Below are 26663 nucleotides of genomic sequence, written 5' to 3' on the forward strand. Positions count from 1 at the left end.
CCTGAGTCTCCTCGTGCCTTCTTCATTGACTACTTGGAAAAAGAGTGGGGAGCTTATTTCTGCCACCTTATGCTCTTGAGGCAAGAAGGTCTTTCTGGGGTGTCGGGAGGGAATGGAGCCCTCGATTTCCTGAACGTCTGCTGTGAGCCAAGCACTCTAACATGCCTCAGGTCAAACTGGTCGCGGCAGGACACAACCCGACAGCATTCAAAAGTAAAGAAAGATAAGTGGTGTTATCTGTCTCTACTTCACATTAACTTCCTAGAAACTCAAAGCACTCTGCAGCTAATTCAACATTAATGTAACCCAGGGGGCCCCAAGAATTATTTCACCGCTTAATACAAGGCCACTAAGTCCTGGCAAACATCAACAAGTGAGAAGTCCCAAATCAACATCCAGTTTCCTTTTTAATGCTTAAGAGAAGAAAAAGAAAGAAAGAAAGAAAGAGCGAGCTTTCCCCCCGCCCCCTGCCGGGTGTGAGCCACGCAGGCTCCATCACCCCAGGGCGGCGGCCGCGACCCCAGGCCTCCTCCACCCCGTGCTCCCCGCCCTCCCCTCCGGCTCCTGGTCTGCGCCCCCGCTCGCTCCGGCCCCTTTGCGGACTACCGGGACCCGGCCGGGCCCAGGGAGGCGCAGGCCCGCCACACACACCTCTCGTCCCAGCGTTAGGCCCGAGGGAGGTGGAGGACGCGGAGACCGGGAGGGTAAGGACACCGAGGCGCTAAGCTTCCAACGGCGTGGACTGCGGCTCCTCACGCCTGCCTGCGTGAGGCGCGGCCCCAGGTCCCGACCCCACATTCGCGCGCGGCCGCGCCGGCACGGGACCTCCCTCTTCGGCCGCCGATCTGCTTCCAGGGCAGAGGGAAGAGGCGGCGACGGGGCGGGGCGGGGGCTGCGGCGGGGGAGGGCGCCCGAGCATCCTCGCGGGCAGCACCGCGCCTCGCTGCGCGGGGCTTGAGGGCCGTGCCCACGTCCGCCCGCCAGCTCTTCCGCCCCGCGCGGACACGCGTCTCCCCCGCTTGAACCGGAACCTCTTGCGGAGGCCAGCGCCGCCGCCGGGGACCCGGGGGCCGACCGGGAAGCGCAGGGGGGAGGCGGCCTGCGCGGCGCCGCCCGCCATGGCCGCGGCGGGGTGAGCTAGGCTCGGCGGCCGCAGTCGCGCGGACCCGAGCGCTCCTCCGCCGCAGACAGGCCCGCCGGGCCAGGGCGGGCGCGCGCGAAGGCCGAGGGAGAGCCTGGGGAGCCGGGGCCGCCGCCCGCTCGTCGCCGCCGCCGCCACCGCCCATGGCGAGGCCCCGCCGCCGCCGCCGCTGCTGCTGACCCGGGGGCCGGCCGCGGCTTCCGCCCCCTCCCGCGGCGGCGGGCGGGCGGGCCTCCCCTTCACGCCCCCGCCGCCCGCGCCCCGCGCCCGGGGACGGGGAGGAAGGCGAGAGCAGCAGGAGTCGGGGGGCCACCGAAGATGGGGAACACTACCTCGTGCTGCGTGTCGTCCAGCCCCAAGCTCCGGAGGAATGCCCACTCCCGACTGGAGTCCTATCGGCCCGACACGGACCTGAGCCGCGAGGACACGGGCTGCAACCTGCAGCACATAAGCGACCGGGAGAACATCGACGGTGAGTGCGGGCGAGTCCGGGTGGCGGGGCGGGGACCTCGCTGAGCCCCCTTCTGACGTCCCCGCACCCCGCCTGCATCCGCGGTGCTCTGCCTGCACAACCGGGCGTCTGTATGGCCGAGGCTGCTTTTGCTTTCTCAGCCTGCTTCTGTAACCAGGGCAGGACGATGTCTTCGTCTCCGTAACCCGGGGGCTCGGGGTCCTCCAGACCCCGAGGGGCCCTCTCGGATGTACCCCCGAGTGAGCGGCGGGGAAACTTTGCCAGCGGGCGGCTCGGGAGTACCGTGGGGGCAGAGGGGCGCAGGTCGCGAGGTGACAGGAGCTGGCCCTTGTCCAGACTTGAGCGGCCAGTTCTGGGGCGGGGGCGGCCCGAGAGCCTGCGTTCCAGGCACTGTCTGAACGTAGCTACAAGCCAAGTTGTGCACGATCAGAGCTCGTTTGTCCTTTAAAAGGCGAAGGGAATGGATGATCCTTGGTGTAAATGAGGAGGGAGTGAATCCCATTTTGGAATCAGTCTCTACCTAGAGTTAGTTAACAGGGTTGGCATGTATCAGCTTTCCCCGGAAACTTATAAATTGACCCCAATTGGCAGTTCCCTATGTCAGTTAAAAACTTAAAAAAAAAAAAAAAAAAAAAAAAAAAAAAAAAAAAAAAAAAAAAAAAGGTTTTTTTTTTTTGGGGGGGGGGCGTGTAGGATTGGATAGCTTCACACGAATAATTAAAAAAACACAAAAAACAAAACTAGATTATTATTAGAATGGTTTGGAGACAGCTTTGGGTTGTCACCCAGTTTTTCCTTGGGGTGGAATTACAGTCCTATAGATTTCTGATTGAGCTGAGTGGCGTTTGGTTTGGACTAGTGTTTGTAAAGGAAGTTAAAGGATTCATCACTGTACCTAGTAATGTTTATGTATTTTATTGGTCTCAGTATATTTGTTAATACTAAGTTATCCTTAAGCTGCGTGGCTTAATATCTATGGATAGGTAGTTTATGCATTATGCTTGAAACACAGTTTACATAATTTTCGACTTAAAAAATGTGAAATTGGTAACATATTCTTATGACAATTTGATTATTTCTTTTTTTTTAAACCCCCAAATCTCACAGTTGATGTAGTTGAACAAAGATGAAAAATTTTTTTGTTGAAATGAATTGACACAACTCTGTCACAAGTCATTCTTGACAGCGTTGGGATGTAGAATTTCCTCTAGCATGGAAAGCCAAATTTAAACTGCTAAAGGAAAGAATTTTCTTACTGTTTAGCCTCTTTTAATTTCTTCTAAATAGTAATGTCATCTCTACTGGACAGCAGTTTTATTAAATGAATACCATATATTAAAGGGACTAATATAACATCTGGTTTATAGTAGACATTTAGTAAAGTAGGGTTCCATATGGTATTTGTAGTGTAGTTATATTAGATTTCCATTATCTTAACCTATTATTTAGATGTCTTTGCCCTGTAGTTCTACTTTAATTTTATGCATTTAAAGGCATCTAGTAGAATATTAAGGTCTGGTCTGTCTTGATCACTGGTATGATCTAAGCAGCTGAAAGAAATGTCATTTCTAGTGTATAGTAAAGATTTAGTAAGTATTGTATTTTAAAGGAGTGAATGAATGAATGAGTTTATTATAGAAAGCTATTACCCAGTCTTATACAATGCTGACAGGCAAAAACATTTGGAAATAATTTCTCCGTGTTGTGCACTATTACTGAGAAGAGGCTTTATGTTTTAGATAATGAATTAAAAAATAGAGATGAAAGAAAGATTCATACTTCTTAAAGGCAAGCTATATATTATTGACTATAATAAGGAAATGGAGAAAAATAGTAATTATAACCATTTATTTGGCACTAAGTATTGGAAGGATTTTGCCAAAGGAAAATAGAATAGTATTGTGTGTTCTTTCATTTGAAAGAAAACTAGGTTTTGGTCATCAAGTCATTTTTGAGAAAACATATGGAAGATTATCACCTCTTGTTTTGGAAGTTCAGGATAGTGTAAGAGACTCTGGGGCAGTTTAAGAAGATTTCTAATCTAGCTTAGTAGTTTCTTCCCATCCCAGAATTCACCCCAGATGATGCTAGTTTAAATCCAGATATACTAATTCACTATTTAAACAATACTCTCTTTGTCTCTCCCGTTCAATAAGTAATACTTATAGGATTTACCTATCCATAGTTCTCAATGTTGGTTTCAATTACACCAGAGATCTAGGCGTGGGCGTTGGCATTAATATGTTTAAAGCTCTCCAGGTAATTCTAAGATGCAGGTAGGATTGAGAATCCCAGGCCAGATAAGTCTTGAAAGTGTTACCTGTTGTTCGGTGGCATTTTCCATAGATATTCATTCAGTATCAGAAGCTGGGAAAAGAGAACAGATTTAAGTTAAGTAGCATATAGAAATAGATACAGATTTTAAGTTCTGAATTATATTGCTAGATGATTAGTGAACACTCTAAAACCACAGCTGAAACATTCTTGATTCTGGTATGTAACAAAAGCTGAAGTGTTTAGATACCATCTTTATATCCCTTAAGACATCTCAGACAACTAGACTTGAAAAGTTCAGAGAAGTTCATGGGGCTTCTGTGATAGGTCAGCTTCTTAAAATCACAGAGACATGAGGTATGAATCCATGTTTTCCTTGCCTAAAACACACAATGGGTAATATTTGTCCTGTACTGTTTTAGTGACTGAGTTAGGGCAGTTAGGCTTCTATGACACCTACCAGCAACTTGCCCTGTACTCAGTACCTTAGTGTTAGATTATTCATATTTTTGGAATAATACATATTAGACTCATCATCTCTGTAGATATTATTTCTCATAAAATTATTCTGAGACTGAGAAATAACAGAAGACTTAATGACAGTGACAGTAATAATTGCACTCCTTATATATTGTGTACTCTGTGTCAGATGCTGCTCTAACTGCTTGATATCTATTCATTCTTTTAGTACTCACAATAACCCTGTGGATAGTATTAACTTTAAGACAAAAGAATGAGGCAGAGAGAGGAGAAATGACTTGCCCAAAGTCATACAGCCAGTACATGACACATGGAAACTTCCCATTGTTGCTTGGATAGCCTGGGGCAGGTTGTCTGTCTTTGCAGTCATAGCCACAGTTTCTCAGAGGAAATATCATCTATCTGCAATAGAGTGCCCTTCTCTAATTAGATTATTTCTGTGGGAGGAGAGAAAGAGGGGTGGATTTAAAGAGAATTTGAGATTTGATGAGACCGAGGAAAGTAGAACAGGATGCCTGTAACATCTGTACCAAAGTGTCAATTTAGGGTTTTGCCTCAAAATGATTGCTAGCAGTTTCATCCTTTGTAGATCAGTTGTCTTCTTTGACAAGCCAATTTCTCTATTATTCTGTATCTAATCTGTTAGGAAAGAATGGCCCTCAACCTTCAAAATATATCCAGAATCTAACTGCTCTCAAAACCTCTCCTGCTGCTCTTCTGAGCTAAGCCACCTAACTGGTCTCCCTGCTTCTACCCTTGCCCACTACAGTCTGTTCTCAACACAGCAGCCATGGTGAGATCCTTTATAACAAAACGAAACAAAACAAAACACAACAAAACAAAACAAAAAAAAACTAGCATGTGACTCCTTTGCTCAAAAACTGAGTGATTCCTTATTCCACATCAAATAAGAACTTTACAATGGACTTTTACCATGGAGTCGTTATAATAGACTTCAAGGCCCTGTGTGATCTGCCTGCCTTCCTGGCTCACTTGCTAGCTCACACAAGCCACATGGGCCTCCTTCAGTGCTGGTTTTTGAATAAACCTGACATGTTCTCACCCCAGGGCCTTTGCTCTGTCCCTCTGCCTGGAGTGTTTTTCTCTGTGTTTCTTCTTGGCTAACTCTCTCAACTGCCTTCAGTCTTGGTTCAAGCCTCACCTTTTCAGTGAAGCCTTCCTGCATTAACAGGAAGGATGTTAAATGGGCCTGCATTTAACATCTCTCCTGTTACCCCATCAGCAATCCTGGTACACATTCTCTGAATTACAGTTTTTCTTCCACATCACCTATAATGTGCATTATAAATATTTACATACATATGTCATAACAACAACTATTTCTGTCTGTTAGTATTTAAGTTTTACTAGAAGATTTTCATTTTGTTCACTGATGTAACCCAAGTGCCTGCTGCCCTGAAGACACTCTTTGTTTGAATGAATGAGTGAAGCCAACAACTTCAAGACATCGGAGTCAGAGTATCATCTTGACTATTTATTGCATGAGAAGCATAGGAGGGAAATAGAGAATGACAAGACTTGTAATAATGAAAGTAGAGTGGATATGTAACTTTTTGGTTTTGTGTTTTGACCTGAGAGGTAGCAGGTACGGCAAAATCCTGAAAATGAAACTTAAGAAAGGTTTTAAAGTGGGGCATCTGGGTGGCTCAGTCGGTTAAGTGTCCAACTCTTGATTTCGTCTCAGGTCATGATCTCACGGTTCCAGGAGTTCGAGCCCTGCATCGGGCTCTGCACTGATGGTGTGGAGCCTGCTTGGGATTTTCTTTCTCTCTCTCTGCCTCTTTCTCTCTCAAAATAAGTAAACTTAAAAAAAAAAAAAAAAAAAAAAAAGAAAAGAAAGAAAACATAACAAAGAAAGCATAACAAAAGGAAAAAAAACCCTAAACTGAAATAAACTATGGCTAATGGAAGTCTGCTTAACAATGTGATATATTTAATCTTTTTTTCCTTATCTCTTCAGATGAATGGCTTTAGCGGTGGCTTTCCATCCTTAAAGATCAACATGAGGCCAAAATGCATAATAAACCAAAAAGTACTACATGAACATATGCAACTATGAACATAGCCACTCATGGTGATTTTCTTTAAACATGAACTGTATTCTAGGATATACAGCAAATGATGTTTTCACTTCCTGTAGTCAGAGAAGCTAGAAGCCTAAGGGGCTCATCCTCGGTATGGGAAAGATGACTGGAAAAAGTGCTCTCACTGTTACAAGGGTGAGGAGACAAAAGGGCAATTTAAGATCTAAGCACCTGTTATAGTATTAGCTTAAATTATTGTTCTTGGTTTTTTTTTTTTTTTTTTTTTTTTTTGTTTTTTTGGATATCTGCAGCCTTATCTCTTTGGCTTCATTTTTCTTGTGTCTCAGACCCACTTACCATTTCCAGCCTGATTAGCAAAACTATACCTGGACTTTCATTCCAGGCTAAGATTTATTAGCTGCACTGCTTGTAAGACTTGGGAAGACACCCTGATCAAGCATGGCCTGATGCATATTAGGCAATGTGGAGAGGTACACTTTAAAGGTTTGCTGAGAGCGCTGTTCTCCAAAGCACTATGATGATTCCATGACCTCTACTACACTTATTTTCCTCTCTATTTTAGAATCATGGAGTCATTGCTCCCCACCCTCATTTTACGGATAAGGAAACTGAAATTTGGAGAGGTGCTGTCTCTTGCCCGGGTTATGCCAATCATGGACAAGGGCAGTAGAATTTACTATGTGTTAACTTTGGGCCAAGTGTTGTGCTGATTACTTGACCTGTATTTTTAAAGATCTTTATATCTTTCTCTCTATTTTACAGAAGAGGAAATTGAGACTCACAGGTTAAGAAATTTGCTCAAGTTTTCATAGCTAGTTAATGGCAGAGTTGGGATTCAATCTGCTGTCACTTGCTAAAGCTCCACCTCTCAACTGCCCTGTGACAGCTAAGTAGGGAGTGACCTGGGTCTAAAATCTGGCCCCCCTCTTCCCATGCCTAGCCCATGCCTGCTTTAAGCCATTCATTCATTGTCTGTATTCTTTGGGTTGACAATACTTTGTGATTAGGATTTTTACTTTTCTGCCTGCTTTTTGAGAGGAGTGAAAGATTAAATGATTTTGTTGAATGGTAAATTTTCTCACCCTTTTCTACAAAGCTGATTGTTTCTGTTATCTTAAGGAGACAAATTACTTTCACATTTCTGGTTGGATGAAACCAACACAAAGATTAAATTTTGTTGGTATCTAGGAAAGAGCAGAACCAAAAGGAAAAAAATAATAAGATGCAGGACCTGTGAGTGGCTTTGAAATTCTGTTTTAGTCACACAGGGTCAGAAATTTAGCTCCAAGCGTGTCATATTTAGTTTACTTTAAGGAAGCAGCATTTGGTATTTTTCACAAGAGTGCTGTTGATGGTATCATGCTTGTCATACTTCAGAGTACAAATCCTTTTATGAGTCAACATATAGGCAGCCAGGCTCAGTCCATGGCAATAGCAGTTGATATCATGTGTTCAGTATCATTTTCAGATTTTCAGCGTATGGCTGGAAGGAGGGAAAGAGTTCATTTTCCCTGCAGCATTTTGCATCATCTTGAAACGTTGAGTAGTTTGTTGCTGGGATTCTTGGTCAGGAGATTGTTTCTTCTCTGTACTCTGAGACTCTCAACATTATTCTATCCTACCTTTCCTGAAGAATGAATCAGGGCTCAAGAAGGATAAATCCAGGACAGGGTCTTCCCAGGTGGTTTATGGATGTGCCTTTAGCTCTGTGAAGTGTGGTGGAGCGCAGAGAGCAGGAGCTGAATAATCAGGAGACCTGTGTTCCAGACATGGCTCTGCCTTTACCGGGGGACCTCTGTCCTGCTGGGCCTCACTTTCCTTTTTGCTCAAAAAGAATGTGTGTAAGAGTACTGTCTTGCCTTATGCCCTGAGGTACCTAAAATGAGAATCAAAATGAAGCTGAAATGCTTAATAAACCAAAAAGTACTAGATGGATGTGTGTCATTGAACATAGTACTTATGTTGATTTTCTTGCATTAAATATTAAATGTGTTCCAAGATATATAACAAAGTGTGTTTGAACTTTCCATAACCAGAGAGGCTAGAAGCCTGAGGGGCTCATCATAGTAAAGACTTCAATGCAGTCAGTGTTCATAAGGTAGTGCCAGAAAGATAACTGGAATTTTAGAGCTGGGTAGGATGAGGTTATACACAGCAGTATAACCTTTGAATGGGAATCTTGCTGGCAGTAGAATTTGGAATAGAAATATTACTCTTTCTAACACTTATTGTCCTTCTGGGTTGCAGTCTCTCCAAAGTCATACCGTGATGGCATGCAATGAGCAGTGGGACTCCTGGGAATAATAGAGTCCACCCAGGCAGTCTGCTGACTGTGCCATGGGAGCGACGTTCCTACTAATGTTAGTATGTACCCTTAGATGGAGGATGAAGCCAGGTTTTTGTTTTGTTTTGTTTCTATTCTTCAGAGAAACTTTTAAGGTGCACATGTGCATAAATTTATTATATTAAAATACTACTTGGGGTGCCTGGGTGGCTCAGTTGGTTAAGTTTCCAGCTTCATCTCAGGTTATGATCTTGGGGTTCATTGGTTTGAGCCTCACATTGGGCTCTGTGCTGACAGCTCAGAGCCTGGAGCCTGCTTGGGATTCTGTGTCTCTCCCTCTTTCTCTGCCTCACCCCCATTTGTGATCTGTCTCTCTCTCTCTCAAAAATAAATAAACAAAAAAATAAAAAGGAGAACTGATGGGCTGAAAAATGAGCTCAGTCAGCCTGGAACAAGTTATTGGAGGCTGTTTGTGCCCATTTCTTTCTAGAAGGAGTCTACCTAGATCCACAATTGCAGAGAGCTCAGATCTCTAACCCATTTCTCCCTTCCTTCTCTCAGCTGCTTGTAGCTGTTTCCTCTGGCTCTCTTCCTTTACTTCTAGGGGCTCTTTTCACTATCTGCTACTTGGAGGAAAGGGGTGTTCCAAAGCTCCAATCGATTGTTGTCATCTGACAGATGACTTCAAATCAGTAAGATTTTGCCTGGAAAGTCTTTCAGTGAATCTGAGAGAAGAGATCACCTCAGGAGTTGGTTAGCTACAAACTACTACACTCTGGACACCTCTGTTGCCTTCCTGTCAAGGTTGTTTTTATTTTATTTTAAAAATTTTTTTAAATTTTATTATTTTTTAACATGTTTATTTTGAGAGAGAGAGGGAGAGAATGTGGGGGAGGGGCAGAGAGAGAGAGGGAGAGAGAGAATCCACATTGAGAGTGTGGAGCCCGATGTAGGGCTTGAGCTCATGAACTGCGAGATCATGACCTGAACTGAAATCAAGAGTCGGATGCTTAATCAACTGAGCCATCCAGGTGCACCGAGTTTTTAAAAACTGGATTGGAAAACCTTGAGATCTTTTTTTCTTCATCTTTGTCAGAATATTGACATTTTTTTTTTTTTTACATGTATTCATTTTTGAGAGACAGAGGCAGAGCACAAGCAGGGGAGGGGCAGAGAGAGAGGGAGACAGAGAATCTGAAGCAGGCTCCAGGCTCCGAGCTGTCAGCACAGAGCCTGACGCGAGGCTTGAGCTCACAAACCGTGAGATCATGACCTGAGCCGAAGTTGGATGCTTAACCAACTGAGCCACCCAGGCGCCCCCAGAATATTGACATTTTATACATTAGTTTTGACTTTGTAAAGAAAATTTTATTTTTGATTTTTTAATATGGTTGAAAAATTGGACTGAAAGGCGGTTCTAAAAAGGAAGTTCTAAAATGTTTGGCAATGGTAATATTTCTAGGCTAAGTGTCTAGTTTTTCATGGTTATACTACCTTGATAAAAAATTACTGTAATCTGGCTTCATTACTTTGTAACTGCATTACCTAGTACATGAATTTTAATTCCTGGGTCATTATTTTGTACGCTTTATTCCCTACTGGGGATGTATAGGGGGGCTTCATTGGGTATGATACTTGTAAGTGCCACGCTCAGTGGAAATGTACTAGCATCTGTAGACATGTCAATTGGCTTTTGGCACTGAGAAAAATACAGCTGGGTATAGTAAAGATAATTGTTAGCAATTGCAATTGCATCCTTGCCAGTTTGCTTTTTGAGCCTTGCAGAAATCTTAGTTGGACAATGAAATGCAAGTCACTTCTATTTTGGATACCTCTGATTATAGACCTTCTGGCTTTAAGGAGGAAGAACAGGAAATACCCTGCATGGGAGTTCATGTGTAATATAGCTTTGTGTTGCAAAACTGTAAATGTAGTGTTTAAAACATTTTATAAACAAATTCTTTCCTTTGGATGGATGCTTCTGTTCTTGGTGGGCAAAAAGGGAAAAGAAGTTATTAAAAATATTTTGATTATATTTGGTAAACTCCATGTCTCACTCTGCACATTTACCACTAGAGGAATTAGTGCATGGATAGATGGGTTAAGAGGTCCGTTCTTTGCCTCTCAAGAAAAGATTTCACTCTAAATTCAGTATTCTGTCCATTATGACTCTATATTTTTATAGAATATTAATTGATTACAGCTTTTCCATTAAGTATAATCATAATTATCCTTTAAGCTGTCTCTTGGTTTTAGGTATGGATGCAGACTTTGTATAGTTGCTTAAAAGTCTAGGTTTTAGGACTTCCTGTGTATCCTGTCAAAGTCCAGGTTGAAAAATGAAATCATGATGCTTTGTTTAATTTAGTTTCAAAAATTTCAAACTCACAAATTCATCAAGGATTACTTCATTTCCAGTGAGTATTACTTTTGTCAGTTTATATGGGTAATTTTATTTTTCCACAGCCTTTTTTCTCTCCAGTTGTGTGTAAGTGTGCTGTTACTTTAATGTGTAGTTTTACTTGAAAGCATTGGTTAACAGGGTTTATATAGCATTAGAGATCACCGCCTTTCTTCTGAGAGCTAGAGTAGATGTTACTGAAGAGATACAAGTTGTTTATTCACTTTATTTTTGGCATATATTTGACTCTTCTGTAAAGTAAATCTAATGTCTTATTTTTCCATTTCTTATATTTTGTAGGAAGTAAAGCCTAGCAAAGCTGATATTCAGAAGTATTAACCACTCAGGGATAAATTTAAGGGGTAGGGAATATATTCTTGCTTTGTAAACCATTTGCTTCTGTAGAAGATGGTGTTTCTGACAGGCCACATATCTTAAGCACCATGCGTGCTCTCTGTGCACACTGGGCTGTTGTAGGGTTCTCTTCTGCAGTAGGAGGGTTACTTTGTAGCTCAGGTTATGAAGCTGTTGGCAGCCTCTGGGTGTTGGAGGTCAAGTGTATGAACAAAGGAGGTGAGGAGGAGCTGTGGCAGAATGGTTAAGGTGGGACAAGTCAGGGAGGACCCAAATGCAAGGCAGCATGCATTATAACAGCCAGGCCAGGCCCTGAGAGGTGAGAAATAGGCATCAGAAGTGGAATGGTTGCTTTTATAATTGGTGATGTTTGGGTGCCTCTGCATCCTTGAGACCAATTTGGGATGGATAGCAACCGTGGCAGTGATTTTCTGAGTTGATGGAGATGGTCTCCTGGGAGAGGCCCTGTGGCCTTCTGACATGAAACCAGGAGACTGGATATCCAGATAAAATTGTCTTCTCTCATTTAACTAGTACATATTGAGAGGAACATTTGTTGAGTTTTTTGAAAATGAAATTTGTTCTTGTGCCTGGGTATTTATAAGACAACATTGTGACAGGACTAGAAGGAAAGAATGAAGGGGATTGTGGGAAGGAGTGTTTGGCCGAAGTGAAAATCTAAGTGCAAAGTGCTCATGTCTGTAGGTGAGTGTGTACAGTATTCTGCTAGATGGAAGCCACTTACCTCCACTAGGCATGGCTTAATGCAGCCTTGTCCTTGCCCCTTTGTCTCCTGTGTCCTCAGACTGGATCTGTATATTCACTTTGGACATGGAAGGTTGATACTTCATGGTATCAAATGAGTGCTTTTTCCCTTGCTATCTGTATCTGGCTGTAATTAACACTGAAACGTGTCAAACTACAATATTGATATTTAGTAGAGAATAACAGTATAAATTGACAATGTACTTTTTAGTTTTTTATTTCTCAAAGTAATGTTCATATGGGTTTTTGTCTTGTTTAGCCACATTCACATGTGAAAGTGTATTTACTGAGCCTAGCTTCTTAGTGTAAAATTCAGGGACCTTTTCAGTAAAGCAGGAGTTCTTAATGAAGCTATACCAGGGTTTCTCAGCCTTGGCATTATTGACATTTTGGGTGGGATATTTGTTGTTGTTGGTGGGGGCTGCCCTGTCCATTGTAGGATGTTTAGCAGCATCCTTGCCTCTACCCACTAGGTGCTGGTAGAGTACCCCTACTCTCAGTCATGACACCAGAAATGTCTCCATACATTGCCAAATACAATTTCCCCAAGGAGCGACTCTCCCTTTACTTCTCTTGAGGACCATTGAGTTACAGGCTCTAGGATTCAAGGTGAAAAATAAACAGTAGAGTAACTTCCTAGTGGTTTGGCTATCTTGGTCACTTTCACACATTCAAGGCCTGGGGTAAAACTGTATAGACTCTAGGCTGCACTGCTCCAGGGAGTGCCATTAACTTCAGACTTGATGTGAATGATGCCCTGCCCCTCCTCTACCAGTTTTGCACAGCATTGCATTGTTCATTTGAACTGTTTAGAATTAGCATCGTGTTCTAAGATGGTGCTTCTAATGGTATTATTGACAGAATAGACATTGCCTGCATTTCTGACAATGGATGGTGTGCACCAGGGAGTTGTGTAATTTATTTACTCAAATTCAAAAATCACTTAATCTTCTTCCCTTACAGCTTCTCTCTTTTTCTTTTCTTTTCTTTTCTTTTCTTTTCTTTTCTTTTCTGTTCTTTTCTGTTCTTTTCTGTTCTTTTCTGTTCTTTTCCTTTTCCTTTTTCTTTTTCTTTTTTCTTTTACTTTTACTTTTCCTCTTTCTTTCTTTCTTTCTTTCTTTCTTTCTTTCTTTCTTTCTTATTTTTTAATATACTGAAAGGTACGGTGAGTTTTTCTTCTTTTAGCCAACAGTTTTATTTTTTACTTCAATTTTAAAATCGGCTAGTGCTGTGTGTGGGTTTTTCGTATTTTATAGTACTCACAGTGGGTTTTCCTTTTGAGAGTCTATTCTGATAAAGAATATAAAAATGGAATGTCTTGTATAGTCTGTAATTCTCTGGTCTATGTTTTCTGACAGTAGCTTTGGCTTGGTTTGACAATGCTCAGTGCAATTTAGTATTTTATGGATCTTTTGAAATTTCATCAACCACAGCTTGATAACCTGGCCTCCAGGGTCAGGCAGTGAACACAGGATGTTTGATTCTTGGGTCTGACATTCAAGAACATCTTAGTAGAAACCTTTGGGGCAGAGTTGGGAAACCCTTGTTGCATCTGTGTGGCACTGTTACACATTTAGGTAAAAAAATTTTAAGGAGGTACCTATTTATTTGATTTCAAGAGTCAGTTTCTTTACCTGAGGACACTTCTGCTGGAATAAGGACGTGGTGGCATTGGTTTATTGAAATAGAGGTTAAAAATTTAAGTCTTGATTTGTAGCTTGTCTAGATGAAGAATGCTCCAAGAAATGTGGTGGTGTGTTGTATTCCTGACAATTAATTGTTTTCTCTAAAAATATTTGAGCCAAAAATGTCAGTCCCTTAGATGTAAAAGTATAAAGATACAAATGGAAGTGATTCTTGAACTTGAAGATATTTTCCAAAAGCCTGAGGTTTGAAAATGTATAATCAACCTCTTCTGCGCCCATGTAGCACACATTGTTAGGAAACGTTATCATTATAGAATGCAGCTATTCATTAGAGAGGTGGTTTTCAGCACCCTTGTTACAGAGCACAGAGGGAAACAGGGTTGCCTGAGCCATTACTACAGGATTGAAAAGGCTCCTGGTAGAAAGATGGGAAGACCAAGTGTTCAGTGCTGTGACTATTTCTGGGGCTGTCAGTGTCTGCAGAACCATTAGTAGCATTTTTGGAGTCATAAGAAGGAGCCTTACCTTGTTTATAAGGCACATCTGGAAGGGACGTGGAAGATAAACTCATCTGATCAAGCTAAGCCATGAAGAAATAGTTAGACCTTGGTTATTTCTCTTTATTTTTTCTGTATTCTCCAAAGTGACATTAAGTATTATTTTTACAGTGAATCTAAAGCTTAACCAACCCCAGTATATGCCTGTTTCCATGAAATAAGGTCTCTCAGGGAAGGTCTAGCCTTACCCAAGCTAAATGTATTCTTGAGCTCTTTCACCTGCTTTTCAGATGCAAATTATATACAAAGCCTATTTGCACAAAATGAAAATATGACAAAACATATTTTGTACCACATAAGGGCTTTTAGCAGTTTGTGGGGACCAGGGATATAATTCTGAAACAGAAAATTATGATTATAGAATATTTAAGATATTTTCATTTTAAGCATATAAAAGCATTGGAACAAGAGGAACAAAAGTGCTGCTTATTAGGTGCCCTTACAGGACCTCTTTTGGTGAACAGTTAACTAGCTAATTATTAGGGTATTGTATATGAAGGGGTATTTATGATGCATTGAAATCCTTTCTCTTAATAAAGACTGATGCTTTTCTTGAGTGTCTTTAGCTTACCAGTTTATGGAGCCATTTCTCCTTGTACAGCTTGGTGGTTCAGTTTAGCCAGCCCATGGTGGGAGTGATCACTCAGATCTAAATTAGCTGTATTGTTTGTTTCAGACCGTGTAAATAGTTCATCTAATTTAGATATTATTATAAGATGCTTGGTAAATGATGTTTTGGCTTCCATTTCACTTTTTTTACTCCACTGAAGTCTATCTAGAATACATGTCTTGTTAACTATTTTTTATTTGAAAATAACTGTTAATGCTGATGGTGGCTGTGGCTGAAAACTGATCACAATTTTTTTTTTTTTGAACCAGAGTTCAAAAGTGGTGACAGGTTTTTAGTTTGGAATTCTTGCTGCAGATAAACAGACCGTATTAAGCAGAATGCTAATACTGGAGGAACTAGGCAAACAAAGTGGGGGCGAGTTCCTTTCCTTTTAAACTAGCATTTTAGCAAGTCGTAAATCCTCTATGTGGATGTGATTCTAGAATGTGTTCTTTTCAACCACAGAGAAGAAGTTGGAGAGAAAATGGAATTTAGTAGGCAGGTATTGGCTGAGAGATGCCTATTCTCCAACACGTTAGGGGGAAATTAGTGGTACCTGCAATGCCTAGGCTCAGAGTCACGACTACAGTAGTCAGATTACTCTAGTCGGTCCATAGAATTCCCCCTTGTGGTGGGGGCATTTTTAAGAAGTGTGAGAATTTGATGCCCACTGCCCCCTCCCCCTATAGGATTTTAAGGTTCAGTTCTTAAGTAGGTCAACAAACATTGGTTCCTCTAAGTGCTAAGTTCCCTGTTCCCTGCTGGATGCTGGGAATGCAGTAGCAATATAACTTGGACCTTGCCCTTAAGGTCCTAATGATCTATTAAGGGAGACAGATCTATAAATAAATGATTGTAGTATACAGAGGTAGAAGGGAGGCCAGAATGATTACCTCTGCCCTGGGTGATAAGGGTATGTGGTCAGGGAAGGCTTTGCCAGGACAGCCCTATGGCAATGACAAGAGGGGTGGGAGTGGGCAAGAGACAGGAAGTGTGCTACAGGCAGATGGAAACTGTTTCTGAAAGATCCAGGATGCATTGGGACATAGGTTCATTCTGAAGTCAGTAAGTAATGTGGAACTTTTTGGTGGCATAATACCCAAAAATCTTACATAATGGATTATGCTCATTAGGAGGACATTTGTTCTAAAAGATTTCATGATGGATGGATGTGCATTGGAGAACAGTTTTGTGTATTTTGCATATCTTCTAGATTTTGTAAAAGGATTACTCAAAGTTGTAACATGGAAGACAGAATAGAGGTTTTCAGACCTATGAAAGCAATATGCTGTTTTTGTTGAGTATGAGAAAATAGAGTCCTAGAACATTCATACTGTCAAGTACCATAGAGATCCTCATTTTACAGATAAGGCAACTGAGCTAAGAGGGATTGCTCCTCAGCATCACACAACTAGTTTATAGTGGTTTGCAGCCTGAGAGCAAGTCCCCTGATTGGGCTGGGGGAGGAAAAGAAGCAGGAAGGTTAGAGCCTTTTCACTCAACACTACAGTTCCCACAACAAGGTTAAATATTCCCAAGAAGAAGTTAATCTTGACCCATCTTAATTTTTTTTTTGTTTTTTTGTTTTTTTTTTACAACCTGAATGATAATTATGTCTTAGAGAATTATGTTAGTTATTAAGCTGTGTAACCAATTATCCCCAAATGTAGCAGCTTAGAGCAACAGTATTTTTTCTGTTTCTGTGGGTCAGGACTTCAGGCATAGTTTAGCTGGGAGCCTTTGGCTCAGGTTCTTCCATGAGATTGTAGTCAAGCTGTTGGCTGGGGATATAGTCCTCTCAAGGCTCAACTAGGAGAGAATCTGCTATTAAACTTACTCAAATGGATGTTCATGGCAACAGATGCTCTTTGGTTGTTGTCAGCAGTTCCTTGCTATGTTTGCCTTTCCTTAGGGCAGGTAGCAACGTGGTATCTGGCTGTCTCCAGAGGAAGCGATCTGAGGGAGAGCATGAGAGACCCCCAAGATGGAAGCTACAGCATTTTTATAACCTGAGTTTGGAAGTAACATGCCATCATTGCTGTTTGTTAGGCTCAAGTCTCTGAAATCCAACCTATACTCAAGGAGATGGTATTACATAAGAGTGTGAAAACCTAGAGATACTTTAGGGGCCTCTTGGAGGCTACTTACCACAAACATTAATTACGTTTCTTTTGGTTGTAACAGAAGTCCACTAAAACTGATTAGAGTGGAGAATGGGGGAAGGAAGAGTTATTGGAAGTATATGAGTGTATTTTATGAACTGCCATGGTGCAGAACATAACTGAGTCTTACAAGGACTTGGAATTGGGAGTTGAATAGCTTGTAGGAATTGAGGCAGCTATCTCTTTCAGTATTTTGCTTTTAAATTCTCTTGTCAGTTTTAGTTGATCTTATCTTTCTCTGTGTCTCATATTTATTTTTCTGTAAATCTTTATTCTCTTTATAAAATAGCTTTCTTTCTTTGAACATGGTACAAATGGCTACCCCAATGTCTTCAGTTCTAGGTCCACAAAAGACTGACTAGAATCTCTGTGTTCTAATTCCCCCGGAGAAAGGATTGAGTTCACTCAGATTATTTAATAGGATGGCTCCCCCCGACAAAAGGTGTCCAGTCATCTATGGCGTAGTGAAGGTCAAGGTTGGGGATATAGACAGGAAGCCTTTCCACTGTTTGTTGTGGAGAATGAATATAAAGGGTGAGGTTGGAGGGGTTAGTGAATGGTTGGGGGAAGCAGATTTCAGAGAATGGCAGTTAGAAATAGTTTTCTCATATATTTGTTTTTTAAGATCATTGTTTTGGTTTTCCTAAGGCATTCCCAAATATAGTAGACCTAAAATGAGTGAATTTGGGTAAAACTCAGGTTGGGGAGAAGTTAGCACCCTCTTTTGAAAAGATGAACCTTAGCGTTAGCAGAAAAGCATGGTTATGTTAAGAAATTAAAAAAAAAGTCTTTGAGACTTTTGGTGACTTGAAAGCTAGAAAATAAGTAAGTTTTGAATAAAATTATAAATAAAATTACAATTTATTTCTCTCTGAACTTGCCCTTTATAAATTCCAGGTTTGTCCACTTTTTACAGAATGTTCTTATGCTATGAACATCTGTCAGCTCTCCCATCTTAGATTTTTTTTTTTTTAAGCAGTTTATATAACTTAAATTAACTTAGCACTTCTAAAATGTTCCATTTAGTGTCTTAACATTCACTATGCTTTTGGCTCTAATTTATTTAAATAAATTATAAAAATGCTAAGAAGGTTTTTATTGACATTTTTGCATGTTTGTTTACTTCCATAGCATTTTAAAATAGTGTACACTTTGACATAGCTGTAAAGATTGTTGTATTATGGAGTGCCTGGATGGCTCAGTCAGTTAAGCGTCCAACTTTGGCTCAGGTCATGTTTTCACAGTTGGTGAGTTCGAGTTCCACACGGGGCTTGCTGCTGTCAGCACAGAGCCTACTTCGGATCTTCTGTCTCTCTTTCTCTCTGCCCCTCCCCCCACCTCTTTCTCTCTGAAAAATAAACAGCTAAAAATTTTTTTTGCATTAAGAAGATAGAAACTGAAAGTCTTTCCTGGTAGTGTTTTTCTTTTTGCTTTATAGATTACTCAGTTGATTAGATTTTTGCCCTTAGAGTTTGATTTGAGCAGTCAATAGCAGCAATTAAAGCAGAGTAAGTATGTGGTAAATGCTTAGCTATATACATGTTAAGACACTGTTTTGTTGGCTAAAAGTTGAGACTGGCAGAGTAGCCTCTGGGAATTGCTGTATGGTAGATAGCTCAGAAGTCTCTGAGCGGGGAACCTGGTGATATATATGAATGGGGGAAGCAAGGCAAGTGGCTTTGGGGCAAGGTGGGTGTGGAGAGCAGAAGAGTGATTCTAATTATGGCAGGGTCTACTTAACTTGGTTTCAGTAAAGTTTGCTGGGTGGTGCTCCTTTGGAAAAATCTACTCCCACTATGTAACCAAATGTATTACATAATATTCCATTATTGTAGATTTAAATTTGGTAATAGTGCTATTTCCTGTTAGGGTCTGGTATAGAAAAATGACTCTGTTTGTAGTTGCAGAGATCTCCAGGAATATAGAGCAAGTTTCTCTGGCTTCTTATGATTAATTGCTTCTTAGGATTTATTCTGTTTAGTCTGTTCTTTCTTACAATCCTGTCTCTCCCCTTAACAAATGTGGAGTTGATTATGTCATTGCCCTGCCTAAAACCCTGCTTGGCTCTTATGGTTCGAGTAAAACACAAACACCGCCCGATGGCTCACAGTCATTAATTAGTATTTGTTGCTGCCTGCCACATAAAACCTCATTTCTCACGTAGGGACCTCAGCCATAAGGGCTTCCTTGATGTTTTTCAAACTACCAAGCTTATCCCTGTCCCAGGGTCTATGCAGTTGTTATTGCTTCGACTTTACAAGGTCATACCAGAGGTGATTAGCTGGTTGGCTCCTGGACATCCTGTGTTACCTCCTCAGAGAGTCTTTTCCTAGAAACATAATGCAGAGAAAGGAACCCTCCCACCACTGTGCCAGCTCCCTCATTTTCTCATTTTACCTTGTTTGCATATTTGTTGTATGTCTTCCCCTCCCCATAAGAAGATAAACTCCATGAGGATATGGACTATGATATCCACCATGATATCCCCGTTACCTAGAACAGTACTTGGCATATGGTGGTTGCTCAGTAAATATTTGAATGGGTAGAGATACTGCATTCATTTAACATCTAATAAACATTTCTTTGTATTTTACAACCTTGGCATTAAAAAACATTTTTTTTAATGTTTATTTATTTTTGAGAGAGAGAGAGACACAGAGTGTAAGTGGGGGAGGGCCAGAGAGAGAGGGAGACACAGAATCCAAAGCAGGCTCCAGGATCTGATGCAGGCTGCAGGCTCTGAGCTGTCAGCACAGAGCCTGACGTGGGACTTGAACCCATGGACCATGAGATCATGACCTGAGCTGAAGTTGGCTGCTTAACCAACTGAGCCACCCAGGCTCCCCACAACCTTGGCATTTTTAAAGAGCACATGTTATTTTATAAAATATCACTCAGTTTGGGTTTGTTTGATGTTTTCTCTTGATTAGATTCAGGTTTTATATACATTTTTTGGGAGGAATACTGCAGATATGATGCATCATATCAAGAGGCACATGTTATCTGTCTCAGCATTGGTGAGCATTGTGTGGTTAAGGGTGGTACTATTCAGGTTTCTTAAGTAGCTTTAATTAATAATAATTAATAAGTAATTTGTATGGAGATTGAGAGTATGTAAGTATTCTATTTCTTTTTATTTTTTTTAAAGTTTTTTTTTTTTTTTTTTTTTTAACGTTTGTTCATTTTTGAGAGACAGAGACAGACCATGAATGGGAGCAGAGAGGGAGGGAGGGAGGGAGGGAGGGAGAAAGAGAGAGAGAAACAGAATCCGAAGCAGGTTCTAGGCTCTGCGCTGTTAGCACAGAGCCCAACGCAGGGCTCAAACTCACAAACTGTGAGATCATGACCTGAGCTGAAGTCAGACGCTCAACTCACTAAGCCACCCAGGCATGCCAGTGAGTATTCTATTTATCAAAGTTTTACTCATTAGTTGTAATGTCTGTTGGTAATTATTAGCATCATCTCAGTTTTCCTAGTAGGCACTATAAGGAACAGCTCTTCCTTCTCCCCATTTGTATAATTGTCAGCATTGAGTCATGGATTTTTATTGTATTCAGTGAGTTGTAACCTGTTATTTTTTGTTGCTTCAGTTGTCCCAGAGTTGGTTGGTGGGAGCCTCTTCAAACTGGTTCCTTTCCAAACTGTGTTCTTTAGATGGGTCCTCATCATTCCTGAGCACTTCCTTAGTTTCTGGCAGGATATTTGCTGTTTAGAAATAATTTTTATCTTGGTTTGGAAAATCTGCTTTCTTCCCTCTTACAAAATATGGATGTAATGTTTTCTTTTACAGAACATCATTGTAACATCAGTAGCAAATCATGATGCCTGAAAATGTGACCTTAAATAACTTTCTCTCTCTCTCTTTTTTTAAGCTGTCATGATTTTGCCTGTTGTTTCTGTGAAATCAAAGAGCAGCAGCTTATCTACCTGTAGCTTAGGGACAAACTAACATTGTGTGAGATGGTCAGCAATATTTATTGAGTACTGCCACTGCATAAAGCTATCTACCTGGAACTGATAAAACTATAAAGGAAAGTAGAAGAGAGCATATCTCTGCTCTTAAGGATGGGTTTAGTGGAGGAAGACAAGATTGTACTGCACATAAGAACAAGTGAAATTGAAAAGGTGAACTTTTGCAACTAACTGTCTTCTTTTTTTTTTTTTTTTTTTTTTTATTTATTTTTGGGACAGAGAGAGACAGAGCATGAACGGGGGAGGGGCAGAGAGAGAGGGAGACACAGAATCGGAAACAGGCTCCAGGCTCTGAGCCATCAGCCCAGAGCCTGACGCGGGGCTCGAACTCACGGACCGCGAGATCGTGACCTGGCTGAAGTCGGACGCTTAACCGACTGCGCCATCCAGGCGCCCCACTAACTGTCTTCTTTATCCTGCTTACATGTAAAGATTATCATTTGCTTTGTAGCAGTAGTCTCAAGAACTTGGCGCCATTTGTGACCACCTCTTCTAGAGCTCATACACACAAGACAAGGCAAGGCCAAGGCCTGACTAATTTGGTCGGTAAAGATACAACAAATCACTTCTGAATTTTGATGGTTGATTACTTACAGAGAAAAGAATAAGCCAAAGGTACCAGCTTCCTGTAATCCTTTTCCAACACACCAAAGTGACACTAAATAAGAGAGGCCAGTGGGTGCATGTGTCATGGGATACACTCTGCCAAGAAGCCAAGGCTAGTTGCAGCTAACTGAGCTTATATTTTGGAACTCTGTTTGGTGTGGGGTGGAGGAGTGTGCAGAAGGCCCCATACTTCACCAGAACCCAGGAGCCACCTAGATGCCCCTGTAGCGTTGAATTCTTAGGTTTTGTCCTTGAAGTTTTTCTTTTCTTAAAAAAAAAATACAGTATTTTGTTTGCATGTCTTTGCCGACATTTCCTTAGGGTGTGTTTCTAAAAGTCATGTTTTTGAGACAAAGAAAACTTGATACATAGTAGGCAGGAATTAAAAAAAAACTGGATGCTATTTTTCAAGTATATGTGAGTAATTTGTAATATAGGCTTGAGAATTGTCAATTTGCTCACTGAAATCTTCCTTAATTCATTAAAGAAATAATACTCAACATCTATGGAGGACCACAACATTATATTAAGTGCATAAGTATTACAGAGATACACAAGACATGGCCTCTGACTCTAGGTCGCTAAATTTGAATAGATCATGAAATTCTAATTGTGAAGATAAGAAGTATATACATTATCATTTAAGGCACTGTGTCATATGTACCATGTTAGTTGTTACAAAAGTAGGTGCTAAAATCAGACCAAAAAGAATGTGCTGTAAGATGTCAAAGGTGGAAGAGATGACTTTTGACCGCAGGTGATTTGGGATAGCTTCAGGGAAGAATGGTTTGGGCTTGGTCTTTTGGGTGGGTGGTTCTTGTGAATAGAAGAATATAAGACTTTTCAGATAAAGGGGGAATGACAGTGGAAAAGGCCTAGAGGAGGGAAAGTACAGGATTTATTTGGGTCATGGTGAATGGAGTCAGTTTATTCTCAGAAGAGGGGTAGAATAGTCTGGACAGGTCTTGGGTCTGTTGCAGCCTAATGTGTTCATGTGGTATAGGGCCCTGAATGCCAAGTTGGGGAGTGTCAGGGTTTTTGGGTAGTCTGCTCACTTGATTAAAGAGGCCCCAGGAAGATTAATATGTTGGAGATATGAGAAGTAGATGGGAATGGGAAAAGATCAGAATCAGTGACATCAGTTGTGTTGGTTCACTGAGAATATCTGTGTAAGATAATTGGATTGAAAAGGAGGGTATACAAAGAAGCTATCCTGCTACTGCCACACTCCCTTTCCCTAACTCTGACATTGCAAATGTGCTGAGTCAGAGCAAAGGCTTTCACAGAAGTCTTTGTATTTCTACCCACCTGATACTGAGTAATTATGAAATCATTGTTGAAAGAAATGAGTGAAGCAGCAATATAATTTTGTGCCTAAAGGTGTAAGAGTGAGGGAAGATTCAAGAGTTGACCCTGAATTTTTGCAGATGGATGCTGTTCTAGTAAAGGAGGTTGGAGCAGTAAGGAGGAAGAATTGGCTTTGAGAAGGGAGAAGGTGAAATTTTTGACTTTAGATGGGTTTATACAGTCTTTCTTGATGGTAAGTAATAGTTTTTCCAAAATTCATTTTAATAGATTCCTGTAAGAATATAATTCTCTAGGGGTGCCTGGGTGTCTCAGTCAGTTAAGCGTCTGACTCAGCTCAGGTCATGATCTCCCTGGTTTCCTGCCTTGCATTAGGCTCCAAGCTGACAGTGTGGTGCCTGCTTGGGATTCTCTGTCTCCCTCCCCCTCTCTCTCTGCCCCTCCCCCACTAATGCTTATTCTCTCTCTGCCTCAAAATAAATAAAACTTTAAAAAAAAAGAAAAAGAGTATAATTTTCTAATTCAAGTAATATGGAAAAATCTGAATGTTCTTATCCTCGGACTGGTGTCAGAGAGATGACGGAAGGATCCAGATTTATAGTCAGTTTACTTGATGAGAATGTGTGTTACAGTGCTCTTGGTGGTTTGGGATCCTTTGATCTCATATCTCAGATGATTTCTGGTCTTTTAGTTCTTTGACCCATAAAGTCCCCATCCATCTGAACAAGACAACAGGCATGCAGGGGTGAAATTGAAGTACTCAGATAACAGAATTTTTTTTTTTTTTTTATTCCTGTCTTTAGGTTATTCAAGCTAGCATTGCTCTACATCAACACTAGTAACAGAAAGTTGACTAAATTCTGCATCCTATTTGTCCCCCATGTAATTAGATATACCAAAATGTTGCTTTTTGATCACCAGACATATGTTTATAAATTGGTTAAAAATAATGTTATGCATTTAACTAATTTATTTTTTTTAATTTTTTTTAATGTTTATTTATTTTTGAGACAGAGACAGAGCATGAGTGGGGGAGGGGCAGAGAGAGAGGGAGACACAGAATCCGAAGCAGACTCCAGGCTCTGAGCGGTCAGCACAGAGCCCAATGCAGGGCTCAAACTCACGAACCGAGAGATCATGACCTGAGCCGAAGTTGGATGCTCAACTGACTGAGCAACCCAGGCATGCCCCGCATTTAACTAATTTAAAAATGTGGTGGGAGGGTCAGATCATTAGGATAATCTTTGAATTCATATTTGTAGTAGTGTAAAATATTAAAGATGACATTTCTAAAGAGTTTTGAATTCTTATGTGAAAGTCAGCTTTTTTTTTTAATGTTTATTTATTTTTGAGAGAGAGAGAGAGTGGGAGCAGGGGACGGGCAGAGAGACAGGGAGACAGAATCTGAAGTAGGCTCCAGGCTCTGAGATGTTAGCACAGGGTCTGATGCGGGGCTCGAACTCAGCTTTAAAAAAAAAAAAAAATTTATTTTGAGAGTGAGAGAGAGAGCGCACAAGTGGTGGTGGTGGGGGGGAGTAGAGAGAGGGAGAGAGAGAGACATAGTCCCAAGCAGGCTCCACACTTCTGGTGAGATCGCTACCTGAGCCGAAGTTGGACGCTTAACCAACCAACTGAGCCACCCAGGTGCCCCATATGAACATTATCTACATTAGTATGTTTATAGGCAATTCACTTTTGTGAATGTTTTTCATTTTTCTAGTTCATTTTTTCTAGCTACTGTTTTAGTTGAAATGTGAACATTTTTTTATTGTGAGTTCGCCTAGTGCTGGTTTAAGTCCAAGTACACCATATATATATATATACATATGTTACCATATGTTTAACAGTCAACTTAAAGGTATTTTAAAAAAATTTGTTTTAACCTTTTATTCATTTTTGAGAGAGAGCGAGTGAGACACAGAGTGTGAGCAGGGGAGGGCAGAGAGAGAGGGAGGCACAGAATATGAAGCAGGGTCCAGGCTCCCAGCTGTCAGCACAGAGCCAGACACAAGGCTCCAACTCACAAACGGAGAGAGATCATGACCTAAGCCGAAGTCCGATGCTTAACTGGCTGAGCTGTCCAGGTGCCTGCCCCTAAACAAAGGTATTTTTAAACAAAGGTGTGATTTTTTTTATCATGTTGAAATTTGGTGATTAGTACTTTGGAAGGTGGGAAATTCCAAATGCGGGTGAAAGATTTTTATCACTGGGCTTCATACTTAAGAGTCTGTTCTATCTCAAACTTACCTGGTAATGTTTATTGAGCTGGTGAGGCTTATGGAGTATAAATAAGATAGGTTATCTTTCCTGGAGGACATTGCTTATCTTCTCTTGAGGACATTTGAAATTGAAAGCAAGAATAACATAAATTTGTTACTCAGCTAGAAAAGAAAAAAATACTTATTTTCATATTTATGTTTAACTGTCCTCTTGATATAAAGACTTGGGTGGCAATGAGTGATTGATTGTTTAACTGCAGTGTTAATATCTTTTTATTTTTTTAATTATTTTTTTTAAAATGTTTTATTTAGTTTTGGGAGAGAGAGAGAGAGAGAGAGAGAGAGAGAGAACGGACTAGTGGGGAAGAGAGAGGGAAACGCAGAATCCGAAGTGGCTCCAGGCTCTGAGCTGTCAGCACAGAGCCTTATACAGGGCTCTAACTTCAAGAACCATGAGATCATGATTTAAACTGAAGTCAGACACTTAGCTGACTGAGCCACTTAGTTGCCTCAATATCTTTTTTTTTTTTTGAAGTTTATTTATTTATTTTGAGAGAAAGAGCATAAGCAAGGGAGGAGAAGAGAGAGAGGGAGAGAATCCCAAGCAGGCTCCCCAGTTTCAGCACAGAGACTGATGCAGGGCTCCATCTCACGAACCGTGCTCATGACCTGAGTTGAAATCAACAGTTGGACACTTAACCAACTGAGCCACCCAGATGCCCCCTCATCAAAAGGTCAAAAGAAAAGCTAGATTCATTTCTTCTGTGCTTAACAAATAAGGAGTCATTTCTGTGCCTCCTATTGCTAGTAGATAAATTATAAACTTCACAAATTAAAAGCCACAGAAGAATAACCGGAGCTAAAATTGTCTGATTTGTATGCTCTTGTCAGGATTACCTGCTATTGGGTTACCTATTGCAAATTGAGATGGTTTTGGTTAACTTCCCTGGGTTTTGAGTTGTCAGTTCTCTTTTGCCTCCATTAATCCTTGTATGCTTAGAAATTGCCAGTTAAGTGTAATATTAGATAAAAAGAAAATAATTATAAACCTAAATAAAATCTTTAGCTAATAGTATTAATATTAGTTTAAAAATTATACTATGCCTATTGACCTTAGGGGAAGCTGAGGGAAGGGAACTGAAATTTTTACAGTTCTTCTGTAATCTGAAAATTATTTCAAAATAAGTTAAAAGTGATTAGACTAATTTATCAACTACAAAATGATTAGTGTATTACAAAACCAGATGGAAGAATTTATTTATCTATTGTAGTGAATGGGAAGAGATTCTTTTATCTTTAGATGGTTGAATTTCTTGTTCATGTTCATTGACCTGAAAAATTAAGTGTGT

General features: G+C 40.8%; 1 protein-coding gene across 4 annotated transcripts in view; it reads left to right on the forward strand.

The window, feature by feature from the left end:
• CCNY (cyclin Y) overlaps positions 1-26663 on the forward strand; it is a 314187-nt gene that overhangs the window by 82188 nt on the left and 205336 nt on the right. The window contains exon 1 of one of the 4 annotated variants that reach the window (XM_042945371.1): positions 1354-1613. The exons of the other annotated variants lie outside the window; for them this stretch is intronic. Within the exon in view, the coding sequence (XP_042801305.1) occupies positions 1460-1613 (154 nt within the window). The 5' untranslated portion in view covers positions 1354-1459. Of the gene's footprint in view, positions 1-1353; positions 1614-26663 lie in introns of those variants that run through there. 4 annotated transcript variants of the gene reach the window in all.

Source organism: Panthera leo, chromosome B4, assembly GCF_018350215.1.
Source record: "Panthera leo isolate Ple1 chromosome B4, P.leo_Ple1_pat1.1, whole genome shotgun sequence".
Lineage (NCBI taxonomy): Eukaryota > Metazoa > Chordata > Mammalia > Carnivora > Felidae > Panthera > Panthera leo.